The 24,672-nt window shown below is 43.7% G+C and overlaps 1 protein-coding gene across 2 annotated transcripts in view; it reads left to right on the forward strand.

Moving 5' to 3' along the window:
- Positions 1-24,672, forward strand: part of LOC309605045 (kinesin-like protein KIF28P) — a 70,283-nt gene that overhangs the window by 19,964 nt on the left and 25,647 nt on the right. For both annotated transcript variants that reach the window (XM_082340336.1, XM_082340335.1), the window contains exons 4-14: positions 1,248-1,283; positions 5,064-5,288; positions 6,931-7,085; positions 10,994-11,105; positions 12,798-12,865; positions 14,779-14,888; positions 17,306-17,412; positions 18,874-18,964; positions 20,284-20,338; positions 21,949-22,072; positions 23,110-23,254. In XM_082340336.1, the coding sequence (XP_082196462.1) occupies positions 1,248-1,283; positions 5,064-5,288; positions 6,931-7,085; positions 10,994-11,105; positions 12,798-12,865; positions 14,779-14,888; positions 17,306-17,412; positions 18,874-18,964; positions 20,284-20,338; positions 21,949-22,072; positions 23,110-23,254 (1,228 nt within the window). The remainder of the gene's footprint in view (positions 1-1,247; positions 1,284-5,063; positions 5,289-6,930; positions 7,086-10,993; positions 11,106-12,797; positions 12,866-14,778; positions 14,889-17,305; positions 17,413-18,873; positions 18,965-20,283; positions 20,339-21,948; positions 22,073-23,109; positions 23,255-24,672) is intronic.

Consider the following 24,672-nt stretch of genomic DNA (forward strand, 5'->3'; position numbering starts at 1 on the left):
CACTGCCCCATAGGGGGCAGGGTCGAGCCTCAAGTTACTGGAGCAGAAGCCTTTAGGGTTGGGTCGAAGCTGGCTTTTAAGTGTGTGCTCTTCCCCCTCCCAGCACCTTCACCCCAGAGGGCAGCAGTGCTGGGGCAATAGGGGCTGGAGCAGGTGCGTGACTCTGGCTGGAGCATGCCAGGGCAGTTGCAGGAAACTGGCCAGAGTCCCATGCAGTTTTAATCTGCTTTCTCTGCCTTGTTTCTGGAGTAAGCAAGTGTGTGCACACTCTTCATGAGTGGAGTCTAGGTTTCTTACAGCCCTCTGTCGGTCTCACTGGTTTTCAAACCAGCGAGGGGGACTCATCCTCCCGGTGTCAGACCCCAGGGCTGGGTTGCCCACTGTGTGTTCAAACCTCTCACTCCCCAGGAGGACCTCCAAGCCTGTGTAATACCTCTCCTCTTCTGTGTCCCTCCCAGGGGCACAGGTCCCGACTTGATTGCTTCTCTTCCCTTCCGACCCGATTCTGTGTGGATCTTTCTTATAGCCTTGGTTTTGTAAGCATCCTTCTGCTGGTTTCCAATTAGTTTTCAGTGAGAATTGCTCCACGGGTAGACGTATTTTTGATGTGTTAATGAGGGGAAGTGAGCTTAGCGTTCTCCTGTGCTGCCATCTTGATCTCCCCTCCCATTTGTTCATCTTAAAATGTGATGCTCTCTGAAGCTAGTTGGAAGCTCTGGGGAGGTAAGGTTTGACTGGCAGGACTCACTACAGGGTGACTAACAGACAAGCCAGCTTTTCATGGGTGCGGGATTGTGGTGGCAAAATGTCAGTATCTTAGAGCCTTTTCTCTAGACTAGAGTCATTCAGATTCCTCCAATCTCCTGTTTAAGAGGTGTAAGCTTGGCTAGCATTACTCCAAAAGCACAGTAGGGTAAAGACCAATCTTTTTCTCTGCATATGTTCAGATCAGAGAGTGAGCAATAAAGAACAACCTTTTACTCTTCACAATTGAGACTGAAACACACACACACAGGCACACACACATGCAATGTTTTGTATCTGTTTTTAATTTATATGAAGAACTTCCTCCATATCATTAAAATTATTTGAGAATCTCCTATTGCTTGTGAAAAAGAGCTTTACTATATTTAATATTTAGCTTTTTCCTTTGTTGTACATTTATCTTGTTTCCATAGTACTTTTTTTTTTTCAAAGATGACTGTTTCAAGAGAATCTTAATTTACTTTATGCCCTTTTTTATACAGGTTACATTCAGCATGCTGGAAATTTACAATGAACAGGTAACTGTGATTATATTTTCTGACACACAAATCTGACTGACTCTCTGCAGCTTAAAAAATATCAGAGGCTCCCCCTCACCTATCCTACAGATAAAGTCAAAACTCTTTAGCCCTAACTATTCAGCCCTAACCTACCTCATTTTAGGTAGGTTCCACTTCATTTTATGTCCTTGTATCTCCACACATTCTATTCTTCAGCCACATAGAACTATTCTTCCTTTCCAGAATATGTCATTCTTTCCTACATCTATCTTCCCCTACCTGGAATACCCTTCCTGCTTTCTCTGACCTTAAAGAAACTACTAAACTTCAAATCCAGCTCAGATGTCAGCTCCTCTATACATCCTAAGGCTTCAGTCAGTCTGGCTTCAGTACAGTGGTTGGCAAACTTTATCTTCAAAGTCCAGACAGTAAATATTTTAGGCTTTGAGGGCCATAAAGTCTCTGTCACCACTACTGTATTCTGCCCTCAGAGCACAAAAGCAGCCACAGAGGATATGTAAGTGAGTGGACGTGGCTGCATACCAATAAACCTTTGTTTACAGACACTGAAGCTTGAATTTCACCTAATTTTCACGTCACAAATTATTTTTCTTTTGATTTTTTCAGCCATTTAAAAATGTGAAGAACATTTTTACCTCAATGATCATACAAAAACAAGTGGAGGGCCGAATTTGGCCCATGGGCCATAGTTTGCCTGATCATAGTTAGAACCTGGTTTCAAATCCCAGCTCTCTCATTTACTAGCTTTGTGACTTTGGGATATCACTTTATCTCAGAGCTCAGTTTGCTTATTTATAAAGTAGAGAATTTAAAATAAGACACTACACTTTGAGATGCACTGAATCTTAAATTTCTAACGTAGTGCTTATCAAACACTAGACATTGAGCAACCTTTCCCCTTTGTGCTTATATCATACTGTAAAATTTTATTTACATATTTGTATCTCCAGAACAGATAATTGCACCTTTCTATTGGCAATACTTAGTATAATACTTGGTTTAGAATGGATGCCCCTAAGGTTTGCTGAATGGGTAAATTGACAGAGGTATCTATAATTGTAAGTTTCTTAAGGGTAGTTTCATACCCCAAGATTTCTTGTGTAACCCCAAGCACTATCCCAAAGCCTTGCACTTAATCATTACTAAATAAATCTTACTGAAGGAATAAATCTGTCAGTGTTTTTCTCTTTATATTAAGGAGAGAAAATATCCATTTTTTTCCTCATATGCTTCCATGAGCCATTTATCACTGTTGAAGGTTGATAGTAAATTCAAATGGGTTATTATGTTAAGGTCACAGATTCAGTTTCTATTTCTTTCAAGTTGATGGGCTTGGGAGACAGTATAGCTCCTTTATTTCATACCAATAACTTCAGGAGGACAACTTCACTTCCCTTATTACGAAGTTCTTGTGAAAGGAACGGGGGGGAAATGGCATCACATTGTGGGTCCCTTACTGATACCTATTAATGAGGATAATCTCTCTGGAGTTCTCTTTTCTTATCTCTAAAATAAGGACATTGGACATCCTAAATACTTCTTCATGTCTCACCTTCTATGAGTCTCTGGTATTTTCCAGCAGTACTTCAACAAAGGGACATTTATTAGATACTTTTCATGTTTCAGACATCATACTAGACTCTGAGAATGAATAAAACCTAAGACATGATTCCTGCCATGGAGAAGTTTCGTAGAAGATATAACATCCACTGCAAATAGTAATAAAATATATTACATATGCTGCATGAATGGTGAAAAGAAAGGCATAGAAGAGAGAGAATTAATACTGCCTGGGATTGTTGGTGTTGTTTGTCAACAGAGTTAGACTGGGCCTTGAAAGATATTTATGAGTTTGGTGAGGCAGTAGGAGGGCTGGGGGGCACTTTAGGCAGGAGGATTCGTATTTAATAAGTCCAGGGATACGTGAAAGCACATGGCGTTTAAGGGAACAGTGAGGGTCCTGTGTAGCCAGAGCTGGAAGCATGTGGGGAGGTGAGAACAGGGAAGCATCCGGAGATGGAGCTAAACATCAGTTGCTAAAAGGCAAAGGCTCTTTGTCTGGGAGGCAATGGAGAGTCTGTGAAGTGTTCTAAACAGGGAAATAAGAGAATCAGACTGGGGTTTTAGAAGATTTCTCTAGCGGCAAAGTCATATTTGAAGGAGTGCCAGGTAGAGACAGACTTAGGAGAGTTCACAAGAGCTGAGGTGAGTGAGGAAGTTCTCGTGATAACCATCGATTCAATCTCCAGGTACAACCTGGAGGATCTGGTACCAGGATCTGCTCTTGTCTCTGGGCACTTCCATATTCCATTTAGATAAACCTACTTACCTTTTTTCTAATAAGCCTTCTTCAGACACATCTTCAGCCTTAGATGCCGCTTCCTACAATTTATAATCACTCAGTGGAAGTTATAGAAAAGGCTTCCTATCTAAGGCAGAGTTGCCTCCGTTCTGATGTCTCTGATATCTCTGGCCTTTTTGTCCACTGTCCTAATTTGCTTTCCTGAATTCAATCTGTGATCTTGCTTTGACTCTAGGACTTAAAGCTACAGAATACTTGGGGAGATCTTAGAGACCATTTTATCCATCACTCTTCTCTTATGAGGAGAAAACTGGGAATGTAAGAGACTTTCCAAAGCTCTCACACTTTGGAGGCAGAACCAAAACTAAGAACTCAGGTCAGATTCCCAGCCCAGATCTCCCTGCATCGTATAACACCAACTACCTGCTGTAGGGGCTCTGGCTCTACCAGGCTCCCATAGCTCGACCTACTGTGCCTTGGCAGAAGTGGCTTTTTTGGGGGAGAGACAACATTGACTTTCACCTGAGACCATGGTCTAAGTGTGACATCACACAAATCTCCAATAATAAGAAGAAGATCCAAAGAATTACCCACAGTCTCTTGTTAGGTTTGGCTGTAGCAAATACTGTTTGGGTTAAATAAGTTTCCCTTGGAAGTAGATACTCACAGTGGTGGCATTTGTTGCAGCATGATTTAACCTAGGCAGAACATTAGGTACTTTGAATGTTACTAACTTTTAACTATTTTAAGTTTCATTTATCACTGTTCTCAGGAAAGTAAGACTTCATTACTTTGTAATACAAAATTTGTGATAATTCAGAAAGAGGGTGGGATCATTATTTTTATATTATTCACAAAGGAGTTGTGAAACAACTACAAGAGTTAACAAGATTGCTAGGAGAATGTTTAGGATAATCCGAGAACAATGTTTTCAAGCACAAAAGCTTTAGAATCACCTATGTAAAGTCAGACAACTGTAGATACCGAATAAAATGTTTTTTCATGCTACAAAAGCAGTTCTGCCAATACTCCATATTCAGTGTATTAAACATTACTTGTTAGCTTAGCTTCAGTTACACTATCCTCTCCACAAGCAGTCACTGAGTTCCTACCACATGTCAGGAGCCAGGTTAGGATTTATTGTCCTAGTAAAGAAACATGCCCTGCCCTCAGGGACCTCGCAGTCTTGTTGAAGTGCTCTAAGTACTTGAACATAATAAAACTGAATTTCTAAAGAAAAATATGCTTCTGATTTCACTAATTACAACAGGTTTCCATATTTTCTTGCTTGTCATTTCTCTATTCCTTACTTATTTAAATTATGAGGTGGTCTGGTACCTACAGAACTTAAACATTTATTCATTCATCCAATACATATTTACTGAGCACTTAATATATTCTAGGAGCTGTGACGGTGAAATAAACAAAAATCCTTGCCTTCCTGAATATTGCATTATTTATTCTTTTTTCCACAGGTAAGAGATTTGCTGTCCAAAACCAAGAAACCTGGAGGGCTAAAAGTAAGGGAAGACCAACAACTGGGTTTTTATGTGGATGGTCTAAAGTCAGTGCCTTGTGAGAACTATGCCCAGATTGAAAGACTGATGGAACAAGGAACAAAAATAAGGACCACAGCTTCAACCAACATGAACGCCAGCAGCAGCCGGTCTCACATGGTCATCACCATTCAGTTCAAGCAGGTGAGATTCAAGTGGATGCCATTGTCCCCACCTCCCTCCAAAGGGGTCCAGGGAAAGGTTCCCAGTAGCGTTATGGGCTGGTGAATATTATGGAATCTTTTTAGATTTGATCTATGGATTAAGGTGGCTCTTTCCAAACATAGACTATAGGGTCAGGAGCAGGAGAAAGTGAGTCACTTGTCTTCTTGCCTCCCTCCCCCGACATCCATGCCCTCCAACCCCAGCCTAAGTGAGCCCGTTACTAACAGAGGGGTGGCAGTAAGACATACCAGATCCCAGAAATGCCCCTGGGACTAAAGACTGCTTTCCCTCAAGTAAATTCCATGCTCTGGGAAACAGGTTTTGACCCCCAAGTTGATCAAACTGTGGAGATATGAGAGTGGGTCTGTGGTTTGTCATGGAGAATTCTACTAGTAGGCCTTGTGTGCATCACCAATATAATAATGCCCAACTTTCAGATCCATGAGCCTAGGGGACCACCAGATACTGAAGTGTCTTTCTGATATTTGGAAGTACAAAGATAAAGTCTTTGAAATCAGGTAATCCATGTAACGCCCCACTAACTAGAATCTTTGATAAACTAGAGCACACTTTTCTCCTCCATTCACCTTGGTGGATATCACCGAGTGATCTCTACAATTATGGACAATTTGATTCAGACATGGTTATTCACAAAGCCTGGTTAAACATTTAGCTACAATTTTACCACCTCCATCCCCTAAGCCATAGCACTAGTAATAGATAAAATAGTAATAAATAAAGATTGTCCTGCTCTAACCAGGAATAGTGGAAAAACACTAGACCATGTATGACTCTGTTTACCAGCTCTGAAACTTTGGGAAGTAACTTACCTTTCCTAAGTCTCAGTTTCTTGTTCTGTAAAAATGAGATGAATAGTTATCCTCATAGGAATGTTGAGAAGTTTAAATAGCATTCTGCATTTTAAAGAACCTTGTAAACTTTTAAATATTATTCACTTAATTTTACAATGTTACTGCAATTCATAAACTTTAAATATGGTTTGCCCTGCTATTTTTTAAACTTGATATTTTAGAGGCAAGAGACAAAATTAACTGGAAAAGAATGATTTACTCTGTTTATTGGTGTCAGTAACAATATTAACACCTATTAATGTATGCCAGACATGGTTAGAACCATTACATCTATTATCTTTTACCCTCATAACATCCCAATAACATGCTATCATCCCTATTTTACAACTGAGACAGTTGAAACTCTGAAAAGTTAAATCATTTGTTCACAGTTACATGACAGAAAGGGAACCTGTGGCGTTCTTTCCATTACGTGACTACACCATCCTGAACGGTTACTTATTTTGCAGATTTCACAGTAGATTTAAAATACTTATTGATCACAGAAATACTAGGGCAATAATTGGTATCTAATATATCGTTGGAAGTAGCTTTGCAGAATTGGGAAGGGGCAACTGAGACATTTGAGCCTAGTAATGTTATTGTAAAATGTCATTATAAAGAGGATGGCATTTTAACTTGCAAATTTTATTACATCTTTTTTGAGTGTGAAATACAATTAGAAAAAATATTTCAGAATGTAAAATAGATTGTCTTCTTGTGTAGTCTGCTACCACTCTAATAGCATGACCTGTGTTGCTTTCCTACAGGTTTTCCTAGACAGAGACCTCAGCAAACAATCCAGTATTAATTTGGTGGATTTAGCTGGAAGTGAAAGGCAGAAAACTTCAGGATCTGAAGGTGACAGACTGAGGGAAGGATCACGAGTTAACTTAAGTTTAACTAATTTAGGAAATGTTATCAGGTAAATAATCAGTGGACAGGTACTTATTTGTGCCATAAAAATAAACTCAAATATCAAAATTTAGATTAATTATGACCCTTGGTTCATGACCCACTATCATCATTGGTTCATTCCTGGCCCTCCTGTAGATTTTATTTTAAACTAATTAATTGCTTTTAAATGAAATAACAAACACTAATAAAACCACCACCCAACCCAAGAAACAGTTGGTATTCCTCTCCTATTCTCCCCTTGGAAATAACCACCATATTGAATTTTATGTTTATCTCTGTCCCTCCCTACTTCCTTCCTTCTTTCTTTCTTTTATCATTTCTTATTTTATCGCTTGTGCACATTATTATTTATTAGTAGCACTGATTTTTGAATTTTATAAAAGGGTAAATATTATATTGCTTTCTGGATCTTGCATTGTTAAGGTTACTTAGGTATAAATTACATATAGTAAAGTGCACAAATCTTAAATGTTCAGCTCAATGGATTTTTATATATGTATATATCTGTGTAATTACCACCTAGATTGAGATATAGTACATTTCCAAAACTCAGAAAACTCCCTCATACTTCCTCCTAATTTTTAATCCTAACAAAAGGAATTGACCTTTGTTACCAAAGATTAGTTTTGCCTAACTGTATTGATTTTCATAAAAATGAGATCATGTATATCAGGTCATTGTCTTTTATTTATTTATTTATTTATTTATTTATTTATTTATTTATTTATTTTTGGCTGCGTGGGTCTTCGTTGCTGCACATGGGGGGCTCTCTCTAGTTTCGGCAAGCAGGGGCTACTCTTTGATGCGGTGCGTGGGCTTCTCAATGCAATGGTTTTTCTTGTTGCGGAGCACAGGCTCTAGGCGCGCAGTCTTCAGTAGTTGTGGCACGTGGGCTCAGTAGTTGTGGCTCGCAGGCTCTAGAGCACAGGCTCAGTAGTTGTGGTGCACGGGCTTAGTTGCTCCGCAGCATGTGGGATCTTCCCGGACCAGGGCCCGAACTCGTGTCCTCTGCATTAGTAGGCGGATTCTTAACCACTGAGCCACCAGGGGAGCCCAGGTCATTGTCTTTTACATCTGGCTTCATTCACTAAGAATTGTGTCTATGAGACTAATCCATGCTGTTTCACTTAGCAATTATTAATTGTTTTTCATTGCTATGCAGTATTCCATTGTAGGAATATACCACTATTTATCCATTCTCCTCTTGTATGGGTATTTAGTTTGTTTCCAGGTTTTGACTATTATGAATAAAGTTGCTATCAACGTTTTTATACATGTACTTTGGGGAAAATAATTACTCATTCTTCTTAAGTACATACCCAGGAGTAGAGTTTGTTTTAGATTCAACATTATTAACAATATCTATCCATGTTATGTGTGGCTCTGGTTAATTTATTTTCTGTTCTCTTACTAAATGTTCTGTCTATGAGATTCATCCATGTTGTTACAGTAGCAGTTGTTACTTCTTTTTCATTATTGTGTAGTATTCCATTGTGGGAATATGCCACAATTTATTCCTTCATTCTCATGTTAATAGGCATTTTGGTTGTTTCCAGGTTTTTGTTTGTTCTTTGCTATTACAAACAGTACTACTATGAACATTCTTGTACAAATCACTGGGTATCAATATTTCAACGTTTTTTTGGTATAGACAAAGAATTGAAATATTGGGGTTTTATATATAAGGTGTGTGAATACCTTATTTTTCGAGATGGTGACAAATTGTTCTCCAAAGTGGTTGGACCAATTTATATTCCCAGCAGCAATGTATAACATATCCCATTGATCCACATCTTTCTAAGGCTTGGTATTGTCAAATTTCTTGATATTTACCAATTAAGTGGGTATAAACATATTTTACTATGGTCTTGATAGCGTTGGTTACTAACAAGCTTGAGTATCATTTGATTTGCTTATTAGCAATATGTTTCCTCTCAAAATACCTGGTCTTATGTTTTTCTGATTATTCTATTGAGTTATTGTCTTTTTGATTGATCTGCAGACATTTTTAACTATTTTTATTACTCTTTTCTCAGGTATATGTATTGTAAATATCTTCTCTCAGTTAGTAGCTTGACTTTTCACTTTTTTAAAGGTGTCTATTGATGAGCAGAAGTTATTGTTTATATTTTGCATTTTTGCATTTTCTTTGTCTTGTTTAAGAAAATTTATACTTAAGTTCCTATCCATCTGGAGTTGGTGTGTAGTAGTGTAAAGTGGGCATCCTTTTTGTTATTTTTTCCTTATAGATTACCAATTTTTTCAGATCATTTGCTAAATAGTCTCTCCTTTCCCCAGTGATCTTCTATGCTACTTCTGTTATATGTCAAAATTCAATATATGCTTACTGTTCCTTGGCTCTTTAATCTGTTCACCAACATCTAAATATAATAAACACTTTATCCTATTCCTGGATAATATGAGTATCTCCATCCTACATATGCTATTGTTGATATATATTTTAATTCTATTCTTCTTTAACCCCAAAACACATTATCATTACTATCTTATACAGTTAGTGTTCATTCACATTTATTCCTTTTTTATTATTTTTATTCATTCCTTCTTAAACATCAGAGCTGCTCTGTAAGATCAATTTCCGTCTGGTTGAAGTATGTTCTTTAGAATTTCTTTTAGTGATCATCTGCTGATGGCAAACTCAATTTTTGTTTGGTTGAAATGTCTCTATTTCACCTTATTTTTGAAAGATAATTTTGCTGAGTATATAATTCTTGATGGACAGTATTTTCTTTCAGCTCATTAAGGATACCATTCTCCTGGTTTCTATTCTTGGTCTAATTGCTATTCCCTTGAAGATAATCTTTTTCCCTACCTGCTTTTAAGCTCTTCTTTTTTGATGTTCCCCAATTTCATTATGTTGCATTTGAGTGTTAGTTTGTCTTTATTTATCCTTCTTGGAATTCCTTAGCCTCCATAGCTCTGTGATAGTGATTTTCATCAGTACTAGAAAATTCTCAGCCATTATCTCTCACATATTGCTTCTACCCATTTTTTTTTTCTCTTTTCTCTCCCAAAACTTCAATTAAACTATTTGAATCTTCTCACCCTGTCTTCCATGTCTCCTAACCTTTCTTTCTTGTTTTCCATCTCTATGTCTCCAGGCTGCAATCTGGATTTCTTCTGAACTATCTGGTTCACTAATTCCCATTATGGCAGTGTCTAATTTGCTGTTGAACCTATCCATAGTGTTTTAAATTTCAATTATTGTATCTGTTCCTTTCTAGATGCTCATTTTGTTTCTTTTCTAAATCTGATAGATTAATTTTTTAGATTTCTTTTCTCTGTTTGTGATTATAATTTCACAGAGATGGGATTTCCTCCCTCCTCTTCCCCACTTTCTTCAGTGACAACACTACTTTCTCTATAGTGCCCTGAGCAGGGCAGGAACTGAGCTGTTATTTCTCTTATTCACTGTTACTCTGATGCTGTAGTACTACGGGGTCCTAACGCTATGGGATCTTCCTAAGGCAGTATGAGAGAAAGGCAAGGAAAGGACTTAAACCCACTCCCCATTCTTATCTTCACCCTGCTAGCCTGCCACCCTCTTCCTCAGATCACAACCCTTCCCTATACATAAATTTACAATAGCCTGCAGGCTCTGGGTTTTCCTCCAAAGATTTAGTGTGTTAGTGCCTCAGATCTGGGCTTCCCTCTCTGTTATGATTTCCCCAGTGCTGACCTTGGAGATGGAACCAGCAGCCTGTGCTGCTGTCTTAACTTTAGCATCTTTGTACAGAAGGTGTCTCAACTATTGGATATTCCTTAGAGTCATGTCTCTGGTATATGGGGTCGACAAGGGAATTTGAGGGGTGTTTCTGACTTATCCACAGGGAAGCAGATTTCTTCTTGATACATGTAAAAAATTTTGTTGTTTTATATTTTCTTTTCATGCAGTGCTCTGGCTGATGCAGCCATGGGGAAGAAAGTCTTGCACATTCCCTACAGAGACTCTGTTCTGACCAAACTGCTCCAGTCAGCTCTGGGTGGGAACAGCAGAACTACTTTGGTAAAGTGATTTTCTTACCACATTTTAGACTGTTTAGACTCATGTAGCTGTCATTATTGCTGTTGTTATTATTATTATTAAAGTTATTCTCTGTGGACCACTAAACACAGCACTCTGCATTGATATAGCACGTTCTGACCTATGATCTCATGACTCCTGGAGCTCTTTCCATGGCGATGTTCAAATGAAGTTTCTATATTGCTAATTTTGATTTTTTAATTTACTCTTTTCTGTAGTTTTCAGGTTCTCTACAGAAATATATATTACTTTTATTATCAGGAAGAAATGAATATAGTTTTAAAACTAACACTAACAATGTCATGTTATTATAAATCAGCAGTCATTCCATGGCAAGACTGGAAATCAATTTTTGACTGTTTTAGACACAGGGCAGGTGTTTAACCTGGAGAGTAGCCAAATCGTGTCATCTCAGCAAAAGACTCCAGACTCTATTATTGAAAGTTTGCCAAGTGGTACCGTGTGCAGTGTGTTAAGTCAGGGTGCTCCGCTCTCAAGCTTCAGATTAGGGAAGGAACAGAACTGGGCAAGCTCTGCTTCCAGCCTCGTACTGGCCTCCAGTCTGTCGTCCTGACTAGGAGAGAAACGCTTGCTGCTGGATCTGTCTTTATCATTTATTCTTGCCTAACTCTTTTCAAACATTTTGTTTAAAGTCTTTCTGGTTGTCAGTACCTGTGGGCCTCACTGGGCCATCCCCCAAGAGCCCGGACTAAAAGAAGGTCCATAAGACTCCTCTGAACGTTAAACTACAAAATCAAATCTAACAGGCCTGAGCAGATGTGGGCAAGTTCTCCCAGGAGAGAGGATGACTTCCAGGTCTGCAAGACGAGGCCCTGGCTGAGGTGTTATGACGCTTTAGCAAAAAGTATGTGGTGGGTGGGAGGTTGGGGGAGTGGTCACCGGTCATCTCAGGAGGCGAATGAAAAAGAGGTTCCACAAAGCCAACATCCAAGCTCCTGGGTCTCCATGGCTCCAATCCCAGTTTCAGCATACTTACCGTGTGACCTCCTTTTCCTCCTTCCTAAAGTGAAGATAACAATATCGCCTTGGAAATACTGCTGTGGTGATTAAATGGGATGATATAATGAATAAGCTTTAAAAGCTGCAAAGCTGGACAAAGATAAAGGATTATTCACCAGACCCTTATGCTCTGAATCTTGACCTCCAGGACCATAAGTTACAAGCTGCTGCCTGGGCAATCACACTCCCCCCTGTTCACCCTCAGTGACCCTGCCCACCTCCAGCTCATCAAAAAGTTTGTTTTCTCATTTGAATTCTAGAACAATTAAGCCGAAGTCAATAGCCAGACTTGAAACCATACAAGTGGCTACTCAGTAATGATTTATTGATTGGTCTCTGCAGTGCCAGTGTTCAACGGTCATTTAAATCCCCGAGGAAATCTGCTGGGGACTCAGTGCTGAGGGACACGTAGAACAGAGGTTAGCTGCACACGTGTCAAGTCAGGGCTGGTTCGGTTCCCAGCTCTGCCATTTATTATCTGAGTGACCTTGGCACATTATTCTTCTCTAAGCCCGAGTTTTCTGTCTGAGTTGTAAAGTTTGAACAGTACCACAAATTACAAGATGTTCCATGACTGTTAGTTGTGTAATATCGACAACAATAGCTCTAAAACCTTATATGAAAAACAAAATCTGAAAAGGTTATTTTTTACAGATAGCAGCCATAAGTCCGGCTGACATCTGCTATGAGGAAACTTTATCAACATTAAGATATGCTGAAAGGTACGTTTATGAATATTTATTATCCACAGTGGTTCTAGGTTCTAAATCTGGCAAATTCTTCTAGTACCCTTATACTCGATGGGTTGGCGTCTTGGGAAGGGGTCCAGAAGAAGGAAGAACAAAAGGATTTGTGAGAGAAGAGTGAGAGAAAATAAAACAAATAAAAGGAGGTAGAACTGGGGGCTCAGGACCCTCCTGAGCCTGTCATTCTGTCACTCCAGCCCTGGAAGGGGGAGGAGCCGCGGGATGAAATCCATGGGAGGAAGCACTGATCCCAATCCTGATGTGGCTACTTATCTGTCCCCCTGCATTTTCCTGCCACATAGCATGACCATTCACAGATTCCCCTTCTGTCGTATGGGACACAGGTAGAGCATAGTGACAGGCAGGGCATTTTTGTGCTAATAATAAAGATGAGCACGTCAGAGGCACTCCCAAAGTTGGGAACCAGTCCCGGCTCTGCAGCTTTCCCTGAGCTGCTTCTCATTTCTCCAGGTCCCACACAGCAGGTCACAGGCACCTCCTCCCTGTGCGGGTAGAGGGGGGCTCTCACTGCTGGTTCCCTCCCTTCGGACTGGCCGGGGAAACAAGCCCACTCGATTAGCCCCTGCAGGACGCTGTGGAGGAGCCTCTAACCAGCGGTAGAAACCGCGTGCCGCCACCACCCCTGCATCCTATTCATGTGGCAGATTTGAGAATTCACCTCTGCAGTGTTCCCATCAGCTCCATTCAGGAGCTTGGAATTCTCAGCCTGTGTTCCAGGCAGCTGCAGCTGGCATGTGAAATGGACTTGGTTCCTATTCTAATAGGTACGGGCCTGTGTGTCAGAATCTGGCCCTGCCTGCTATGGGACCTGAACCTCGCTGGCCCTCGGTGACCTCACATGCTGAAGGAGGTGATACCTCACTCTCTGGGTGTGGTGAAGACCACCTGAGATCGTTCATGAACCGTTTCTGGCTAAGTTCTGCTTGGCATGGGGCTGAAGCTCAAAAATGGTAGTTGCTATGATGCCCCCAAGTAATCGCCTGTCCTTCTGGTCTTCCCTTGGCCTCTTCTCAGGGAGGGGCCCTTGCATTTTGGTCACAAACACTTGCATTCTCATTCTTCACTGTGTGGTCTCAGTATCATCTTACTCCAGTAGACATTTTCTTCCAGCATCTGTACCACTCAGATCTTGAATTTTGTCTTTAGTAATATTTAGAATGTTCATTTTCTCTCTGCTTATCAGATGTAAATCTGTTGCTAGCACTTTTTACGTGAGACACTGTGTGATGCAGAGGAAGGAGAAAATGGTCCCCAGGGGCCCTGGGCTCCAGGCCCAGATCTGCCGTGGACTGTGCGACTGTGGGCTTGCCTTGGAAACCCTCTTCCTCAGTGAAAGGAGTGAGGTTGCCAGATTTAACAAATAAAAATATAAGCCGCCCAGTTAAATTTGAATTTCAGATACAGAGGAAGTCATGTTTTAGCATAAGTACACCCCATGCCACACTAGCTGGGAGTGAACTAGGTAATCTCTAAGCCCACTGCTGGTCTGGAGCACATGGCAGAGAGTCACTGGGAACCTCCAGGGTTTGTGGTCCTATAGCAGCAGCAGCAGCAGTGACTGAAGAGAGTTTTTCATTAACCAAGTCAGCCCAGCTGGGGCAGTGTGTTCAGGGCCCAGAACACGTGGCGGGCAGGCTCCAGGCCTCGGTTGAACTGCTCCTGTTTATTTGAACCATGGATATCTCTGAGTCCCTTCTGGTCTTCATGGTTTACTGGAACCTTACATGGTGGAGTTTCGAATCACTTGGGCATGAAAGGCTCCCACTTTGACCTTCTGAGACCAGAGTCCAGTTTCCAGACAGTGATCTGGTGGTACTGCTCCAATTGCAAAAGGTCCAGGGCCTGGTTGTGTGTCCACCTTTGCACAGGGCTAAGAAGATCCGGAACAAAGCCGTGGTCAACACCTCGACCCTGATGAGAGAGTCCAGGGCAGAGAACAACAAACTGCTGCTTGGACGTGGAAACTCCAGAATGGCAGGTAAACCGAGTCAAGAGTTAGCGCGGGTCCAAGCCAGGAGCCAGGAGGCTGGGAGCGGGAGGGAGGAAGGGAGGGGCCGTGGCCAGGCCCAGGCCTGGGGGCCAACTCCTGGGTAGAGTCTTAGGGGAGCCCTAGGGCAGGTTGGGGCACCCCTGGGCCTTTGTCCAGGACATTTTGGCCTGAATGTAGATTCACAGCAGTTATAAGAAATAATGGCCCTGTCCTTTTTAAATGGTCATTTTAATCTCATTTTTTTTAATTGCCATTTTTATTTTGAGGTTATTCTTTCCACCGGGACTACTTTTTCCTTACCAGATTTGGACGGTGGCCGTATGGCGTTTATTCGGCTGATGGCCTCATGCAGTTAAGTGATGTTTGGAGCTAAGAAGCACTAGCCCCAGCACCCTCTTCTAAGACTCTGCTCAGCCCCGGCTGCACGTTACAGTCACCTGGTGACTGTGCGCCACCTGGACCAATTAATCCATCCCGGGGGCAGCAGTGGTTCTTAAAGCGCCCACCTTAAGGCGGCCCACTGTGCAGTTATTGAGGACCACTGCTTTGAGTGAAGGCCTGAGATTTCAGCATGGCAGCATGAGGTGTGTGTAATTTTATGCCCGTGAACAATTTAGAATGGTATGGATGGAAAGGGCAAAATATAAAACTGTTGAAGTAGAACTGGTAAAAGTGTTCAGCATCAAAACAGCCAGACCAGAAGGTCTGAAAGCCCTGCGCTCAGTGCTCTCAGTGGAGTGTGCCCCACTGTCATCGTCCGGCCCTTGGTAGCCGTTCCCCTCGCCCGGCCGGGCTCCCTCGTGCCACACGGGCTCTCCGTCTGGCAGCGGCAACACTTCCCGACCACAACTTGCTCCCACATGCACACACCTGGCTGCCCCCATGGATGTTCCGCTCGAGGGCAAGTTGGCACCACCTGGCATATCTCTGGGTTCCCAAGTCCTGACTCACTAAGGCTTCAGCCTCAACAAAGCACCTCCTAGATTAGAGGCTGTGCCCACGTCTGGTCCAGGCATGACTCTGCTCTGTCACAAATCTCTGTACCTCTAAAATCCGGACATGCGGATTAGATACCTAAATATAGCATCTAATTCCCATTATTCATAAGCACAGACATGGAGCACATGAAAAACAAGGTAAGATAAATCTTTGATTCTTCCTGAATCCCCTGACTTTACAGGAATACCCTGAAATGCTCTCACATGCCCACATGATTAAAAAAACAATTGTTGAGCTTCAGTGCTCCGCCTACAAAGGACCTCCTTGCTCTAGTTTGCTATGAATTAAGAGGTGATCCTAGTCTTTTTTTTTTTAATTATTGAAGTATAGTTCATTTACCATGTTGTGTTAGTTTCTTTTTTTAAAATTTATTTATTTATTTATTTTTGGCCGTGTTGGGTCTTCGTTGCTGCGCACAGGCTTTCTCTAGTTGCTGCAAGCGAGGGCTACTCTTTGTTGTGGTGCGCTGGGTGGCATCTCTTGTTGCAGAGCATGAGCTCTAGGCATGTGGGCTCAGTAGTTGTGACTCGCGGGCTTTAGAGCACAGGCTCAGTTGTTGTGACTCGCGGGCTCTAGAGCGCAGGCTCAGTAGTTGTGGCACACGGGCTTAGTTGCTCTACGGCATGTGGGATCTTCCCGGACCAGGGCTTGAACCCGTGTCCCCTGCATTGGCAGGCGGATTCTTAACCACTGCGCCACCAGGGCAGCCCTGTGTTAGTTTCAAATATACAGCAAAGTGATTCAATTATACACCTACACATACATATATATATTATTTTTCAGATTTTTTTCCCATATAGGTTATTACAAGACACTGAGTATAGTTCCCTGTGCTGTGCAGTAGGTCCCTGTTGTTTATCTATTTTATATATAGTAGTGTGTATATGTTCATCCCAAACTCCTAGTTTTTCCCCCTCCCACCTCCCAGCTATCCCCTTTGGTAACCATAAGTTTGTTTTCTATGTCTGTGAGTCTGTTTCTATTTTGTAAATAAGCTCATTTGTGCCATTTTTTTAGATTCCACATATAAGTGATATTGTATGGTATTTGTCTTTCTCTGACTTACTTCACTTAGTATGATAATCTCTAGGTCCATCCATGTTGCTGCAAATGGCATGATTTCATTCTTTGTTTTGGCTAACCTTCCATTGTATATATGTACCACATCTTCTTTATCCATTCATCTGCGGAGGGACACTTCGGTTGCTTCCACGTCTTGACTATTGTGAATAGTGCTGCTGTGAAGATCGTAGTCTTTATAGAACTTGCCAAGTGCAGTCAGTGCAGTTCTATTTCCCACTCCTGCTGAGAGTGCCATGTTTTGACTGAGACATTCTGTGCCTCACCTTTGACACTGCAGACCTTAAATTGGCCTTAAGTTGCTTAAAGTATCTCCCTCCTTCCAGAGCTGCCAGCCTGTTGGCTCAGGCCTCCCACTGATCAGATGAGCTGGGCGCACCAGCTGGAGCAGGCCCGGAGCGAATGGCAGCAGCACTTCGTGGCCATTGCCCAGGTGAGCTCACCACCTCCACCTGCCGAGGCTGACAACCTGGCGGGGGGTGGGTGGCCTTGCCCCTTACCCAGACATGTGCCAATGCCTGGGTTGATGCCAGGTGGACAATTGGGGTGAGGTGTATTATGTATAATATGTGAATGTGACATGTTATATGTGACGTATGACTTTTAATTAAATTATTGGCAGAGTTGGGAAGAGAATGACAGGGCATGAAAGGGAAGGAAGCAAAGAGGCCATGAGGCTGAGGATAGAATTCAAGGCTGTGGATAATTAGAATTTGGGGAGGATCTGAGGAATATGATTGTCTTCTGGGGTCTATGAGTTGTGACCCTGAACCACGTATCTGGCATTCACCTCCAATTCCAGATCATAAATGGGCTGGGGTGTGGACTTCGTACCTGGGCCAGGGAGTTGTCCTCTCTGCCTCCCATGACCTTCCTCCCCAAAGCCACGAGGCTCTGGACAAACTCCAAAGTCATGGGCCAGCCCTGGAGGACTTTAGAAGTGGTGGGAGGGGTCCAGTCCAGATTCCAAAGGGCTCATGACACCAGAACAGATGTGAGCCTCAGGTGGAAGGAGTGGAGTCGGGTGGAGGTCTGTGGCAGCAGGGGGTCAGGTTAAGTTAGGGTCCAGGAACTCTAGAGGTGTGGATGTAATATGGCTGCACCCAGCAGCCAGAAGGGCCAAGAAAGTACCATCCTGTGTAAGGGGTACCTGGGTTTGTGCCTCTTGGCTGCAGGGGTCAAGTAGGATCCAGAGTGAAGAGCCTAGGACTCTGTTCTGTATGGTCAGTTAGAACCAGAAGGACTCTCATCCTCTTTACTCTTTATGAGAACTTCAGGATTGAAAAGCTTTCCTTGTGCCTGCATAGCTTATTCCAGTTCTGTTTGACTATCAAACCTCTATAACCGCAATACCAATCAATACCTGTATTAAAAAATGAAGTGCATTTTGGTAACCAAGAGAGGGCAATGCAATAGGCCCCATTTTGCCATCGACACCTGAGGGGTGATGAGCTCGCCAAAGGACTTGGGGGAATGAGATGTAGGGCAGGTGGTTTAGTGGAACCTGGGAAGAATTACCCAGGTGGGGCACCAGAATGGGGCCTCCTGACAGCTGGGGATGCCGGGGGCCTGAAGAAATGGCAGGGGTAGAAACCAAAGTGCAGGGAACCATGCAAGAGCAGCTGGGAATGGTGAACAGAGTCGGAAATCGGCTGTGCTTTGCAACAGTCCTGACGGGGTGAATGCAGGCCCCCGACCGCTGACCTGCCGGGATCGCACCCGCCCTGTCAGCAAAGCCCCTGGTCACACTTTCCTCCTCTGGGTTTGCTTTATGGGGTGAGTTGACGGGATGCACAGACAAATGGCTCTGAGGAGCAGTGGAGAGGAAGGAACGTTGCCGTCTGTGCTGTGCTGCCCTGTGTGGTGAGGAAACCCTCTTCTGTTTCTCCTCCAGGAGCAACAGATGATGAAGACCTTCCCGCACCTTCTCAACGTCAATGAAGACCCGCAGCTCACGGGGGTTCTCAAGTACTTCATTGAAGCTGGTACTCACTCCTCTAGACCCGTCCTGATCATGCTCATGCTTCTTGCCCCTCTTTTCTTTTAGATTTTTTTTTGTGGTAAAATACACATAACAGAAAATTCACCATGTTAACCATCTTTGAGTGTACAGTTCATTGGCATTAAGTGCCTTTGCATCATTGTGCAACTCTCACCTGCACTCATCTGCAGATTGATTCTGTCTTCCCAAACTGAAACTCTGTCCCCTTTATGCAATAATTCCTCATTAGCCCCTCCCCCAGCCCCTGGCAACCACCATTCTACCTCCTGTCTCTATGAATTTGACTATTCCAGGTACTTTGTATAAGTGCAATCTTACAGTATTTGTCCTTTTGTGTCCGGCTTACTTCACTTAGCATGTCTTCCAGGCTCATCCATGTTGAAGCCTGTGTCAGGATTTCCTCCCTTTTTAAGGCTGAACAATATTCTATTGTATGCGTGTACCACATTTTGTTGATGCATTCCTCCACTGGAAAATGGCACCAGTATTTAGTCCCATCTGGCTTTCCCACCCTAGCCCTGTGCACACTCAGGACAGGAGAGGCTCATGCAGGGCGGCAGTGGGGGCTGGATGAGGGGGCAGCCCCAGGAGGCTGGTGTGATGGTCCCAGCACTGTCCTTGGACTCAGTCACTGGACAGAAACAGAGCTTCACAGACCAGGGCCTTCCCTGTGGCCAGGCTTCAGTGGGTCTCCTAAGGCCCAGATGCAACAGTTTCTTCTTCCAGAATTCCCATGAAGAAGGTAGAACTTTAAAAGAGTTAGGAAATTGAGACATTGGGGTTGACATATACTCACTACTATATATAAAATAGATAACTAATAAGAACCTGCTGTATAGCACAGGGAACTCTACGCAATACTCTGTAATGACCTATATGGGAAAAGAATCTAAAAAAGAGTGGATATACTTATATGTATAACTGATTCGCTTTGCTGTACATCTGAAACTAACACAACATTGTAAATCAACTACACTCCAATAAAAATTAATAAAAATTCATTTAAAATAACAATAATAAATCCATTAAATGACACATAAATGACACATTCTTAAATAAAAAATATTTTCCTAAACAAACAAACAAAAAGTTAGGAACATCACAAAAAAGGTAGAAAGTAGAACAGTTATCCTCAAGGCAAGGTGATGTCCATGTACCATCATGATTGAAAATCGCAGTGAAAAAATCCCTTCACATGATCTAATTGGAGAGGAAATGGCACTTCCCAAACATCAAACATGTTAACTTACTAATGTCAAATCCTGCAAAAATTTGAAAACAACTTACCTTAATTCTTTTCAGGTTCGTGTGATGCTGGTCAGGCAGCTTCAAATGCCATCACTCTTCAAGGTTTGGGGTAAGTTGACGTGACCCAGCACCTCTGTCCAGCATTAGAGAATTGCGACCACTGCATCCAGAGGAGACCCTCAGAATTCATCTAGTTGTCGTCAGGCCAGGCCACAGACCCTGCCGGACAACCAAGGACAAGATATGACCAGACCTTCCTCAGGACCCACTCTAACGCTTATGGAAAATCACCTTCAGAGGGTTTTCTTCTGTCACCGAAATCCCTTGTGCCGCGCTCACTTTGTTTCCTTGGCTCTGAGCTTGGGAGAAAGGGAATAATTCTCCACAAATGGACATGAGTAGATCGGGCAGGAAGTGAAGAGAGTTAGGAGGACAGGCCCCCTACGGGTGGCCCATGCCTTTTGTGGTCCCACCACCAAGAGCAAAACATCCTCGGATCACTGTGCCCAGAGCCCTCACCAACCAGACTAAGGCAAAGCCCAGACTTTGAGCTGATCCCCTCCCTGAGGACCCCACAGGATCCCCGCAGGAGCCCCTGTGGAACCCCAAGGCGGGTTCGTAAACTCACAGTGGGGCCTCTCTCCTGGGGAGGCTGCGGCTCCAGGGTTTCTCTCCCTCTCCCAGGACCACTGTGTCCTGACTGCCCACAGATTTCCAGACAATAGACTCAGTCAGCCCCTACAAAGAGGGACCTTACTGACCAGTCCCCCCGACATACCTCAGCCCTCCTGAGCCCGCCCGGGGCCTGTGTGTGTGTGTGTGTGTGTGTGTGTGTGTGTGTGTGTGTGTGTGTGTGTGTGTGTTGGTGGCTGGGAGGGGGGTGGAGAGGGGAGGCGGGGGACCAGTGGGCACTAACTCATCCTGACCGCTGGCCTCCAGGCCCTTTGCCCTGATTCTTCCTGGGGACCCCCTCATCTCCCTTTCCAGACCACTTCTTGCAGCAACCCTAGTCTAACACACAGGTCTGGAAAGGCTGAACTCCAGATGAGCTGAGGGTCAAACCTTCCCACAGGACCCCTGAGCCCCAGGCCAACAAGGGCTCCGGGTGGTTGTTGTGTGTCTTGACTTCCCGAACATTCCATGACAGCCAAGGAGTCCAGGAACATTCTAGAACAGCCAGGAAGCCGGTCATTCAGGGCACAGAGATGACGTCTGTTGGGCAGCCAATCTGACACCTCTGATACTGACCCCAAATCCTGTAACATCTCAGGTCTGGATTTGTATAGATAAAGACCAAGAACCAGACCTAAACTTCTCAGCAATATGTGGGCGCATTATTAAGTCACCTTCCCAAGTGTCTCTTCTGAAACACCTTTCTTTCCATTTCCCCTCCTCTCAGTCCTACCGGCCTGTGCATCCCTGCAGGCTCTAGCTTGACCCTGGGTCTCCTGGCTCCTCACACTTCTCGGGGCTCTAGTATGGGGGTGGATGAGGGGTGGTTCTACTAAGAAATGATAGCTTTGTCATCTCCCCGCTGGAGGCAGGGTCCCTCGCACCCACCTCTCCATCTCCACCCACTGAGCCAGCACACAGGAGCCCCACAGGGCTTCCTTGGCAGCTGTAGGGCTTATCTGATTGTGCAAATGAGAAAGAACGATCTAAACTGTTCACTAAAATTGTAATTTATTTGGTCTCTTAGACACAGTCTTATCCTTTTAGAATTTCAGATAAACACGCTTCCTTCACAAATTCGGATGGTAAGGTGACGGTGACTCCACACGGCAAATGCAAGGTCATCGTTAACGGGGTGCCCATCACGACCAAGACAAAGCTGCAGCATTTGGTAAACTCTCCTGTGGAGCCACAGGGTTTCCTAAGTTTGTCCGAGAGAGCTGGAGGGAGGTGGGCAGTGCTGGGAGCTAAGGCCCTCATGTCCCTCTGCTACCGTGTCACAGTGATGACAAGGTCACAGCTGTGGGCTCAGGAGACCTGAGATTAACTCCCCGTGTGTCCTGGGGAAGTCACTTCACCTCCTTGGACCTCGCCTATAAAGCAGAGGGGTGAACTAGGTGATCGCCAAAATCCTTCCAGCTCTAAGCCTTGTATGACATTTTAGATTTTTAAAACCGGCCATGAAGAGGGACTGCCAGCACCTTGCCAACACCGGGCTCTCCCCGTCTCCTGCCACCACCCCGGCCCGAGTCCCAGCAGCACAGGGGCTCCAGACCCCTCTCCAGTCCCTTTTCCGCCTGTAGCCACAGAGAGCCTTTTAGACAAGCACACTGCAGCAGGCCACCCCTTTCTCGGAAATCCTTCGATGACCTCCCTTTTAGGACACCCGAGGGAGCCGGCCCATCTCCTGCCTCTCTGGCCTCACTGCTCTGCCTGGGCTTCCCTCGCTCACACGACCCCTTGGATGCTCAAAACGTGCCAGGCTCCGGTGGGCAGCGGCCTTCTCAGCCTCTCCGAAACTTAACACACTTGAAGTGTCACCTTAAATAGTGCACCTTCCAAGAGGTCTTCTCTAATCCCCAGTGTAAATTAGGCCCCATTCACTCCGCGGAAAGCCCGCCCTTTTCCTCCCAGCATCCCGAACGCGCTGTGATTACATCGCTGTGGTTACATCGTTAGTTCATCAAGTCCCGGAGGCGGGGGGTGGGTCTGCCTGGTCCCCACCGACTCTCAGCGCCTGGTGGAGAGTGTGGAATAAAGGAAGGAGTCAGTGAAAGCACGAAAAAGCAAGAGGTCCCCTCTTCCCTCCTCGTTTATGGGTCTCTTCCCTGTTTGGGGGATTCACAGGGTCTCAGGATTTACACAGAGGAGCAGGCTGACCTCACTTCCTCTGGCCTCTTCCCTCTGAGCCCACTCTCTCCTCCCTAGGACCGAATTATTTTGGGATCCAACAGCGCCTACCTCTACATCGGGTTTCCTTCAGAGCGAGGCAGTGAGGACTTGAGCAGATTTGATTATGACTTTTTCCAGCTGGAGAGAGCGGCTTCGGAGGGAGTGAGTGTGGACAAGCTCGGTGAGCAGCCTGGACCTGACTGCTGGCATTTTCCATGGGTGGATGTGAAAGCAGCTGCTTTCACTGTGTGCTCTCCTGCTTTCCTTAAGAAAATAATCTTTTATTGTGTCAAAATACAATGTTTAGAAAGTTAAGGTATGATTTTCATACAGAGTGAGCACACGTCGAAGATTTGTTTAGAGGAGTAGAGAGTGGATGCAACACTGGGATAGGAGGATGCTGAAATGGGATTGCTGGGTCCGGCAGAGCTAATTCGTGCCTTCAGGGCGATAATCTTCTCCTGGACAAAAATTCATTTCAGAGTGCCAGTCTTCTAAATTTAGTCTTCTGTAAATTAACATCTAACGGCTCAGAGTCTGGCCCTAATCAGTAGTCAGTATTGAGGGTACCCCCTGCCCCCTGTGCAGCCCCCTGGGGGACCAGAAGCTCCTTACACGGGCTCTGCTAGGAAAGGGAAGTCATCCTTTGGCCCCATTTCCATGCTTTGTAAGACTTCTTGACAGCTCTCCCTTTTGCCCCTGAAACCTTTTCTTCTGTGGTCACCATGTGGCCCTCTCATGGGCACACTTCCCAAAGCATCTTGGCCAAGAGTCAGCCAGCTTGTCTCCGAGCTCAGACGCCTTTAGCCCCAGTTCTCTGGAGCCCCTTGCCAAGGTGGGCAAGCATTTTGTGGGTTATTCTTAACTCTGACATTTCTTGAAAGGTACACAAAAGTTTCAAGAGTAGTGCACTGAACTCTCAAACACACTCTGCTCAGATTTCCTGTTTAAATATTTTACTACATTTGCTTTATTATATATGTATATGTGTGTGTATATATATATGTACACATATATATATAATTTTTTTCCTGAACCATTTCAGAGTAAGTTGCAGACATGATGCTCCTTTACCCTTAAATACTACATTGTATACTTCCTAAAGAAAAGAACATTATTCTCTTGCAAAACTACAGTATAATGATCAATATCAGAAAATTAAGATCAATATAATACTATTATTTAATCTATGAATTTTGCTCATATTTAACTAATTGGTTCAATAATTTCTTTCATAAAAAAATATTTTTTGGATCCAGGGTCCAATCCAGGACCCCGTTTAGTTGTCGTGTCTCTTTGGTCTCTTTAAATCTGGAACAATTTACCAGGTCTGTTTTTGTCTTTCATGACCTTGACATTTTTGAAGAGTAAAGGCCAATCATTTTGTATAATGTTCCTTTGTTTGGGCTTTTATGATGTTTCCTCCTGATGGGATTGGGGTGATACATTTTTGGCAGGAATGCCAGCAAAGTGAGGTTGTAGCCTCTGTGCCTCACATCAGAAGGCACATGGTGTCAGGTTGTCCATTTTTTGTGATCCCTTGGTTAAGGGGGTGTCTGTCAGGTTTCTCCACGGTAAAATGACTAATCCTATCTTTTT

The sequence above is a fragment of the Balaenoptera borealis genome (assembly GCF_965194805.1).
Source record: "Balaenoptera borealis genome assembly, chromosome: 1".
In the NCBI taxonomy this organism is placed as follows: Eukaryota; Metazoa; Chordata; class Mammalia; order Artiodactyla; family Balaenopteridae; genus Balaenoptera; species Balaenoptera borealis.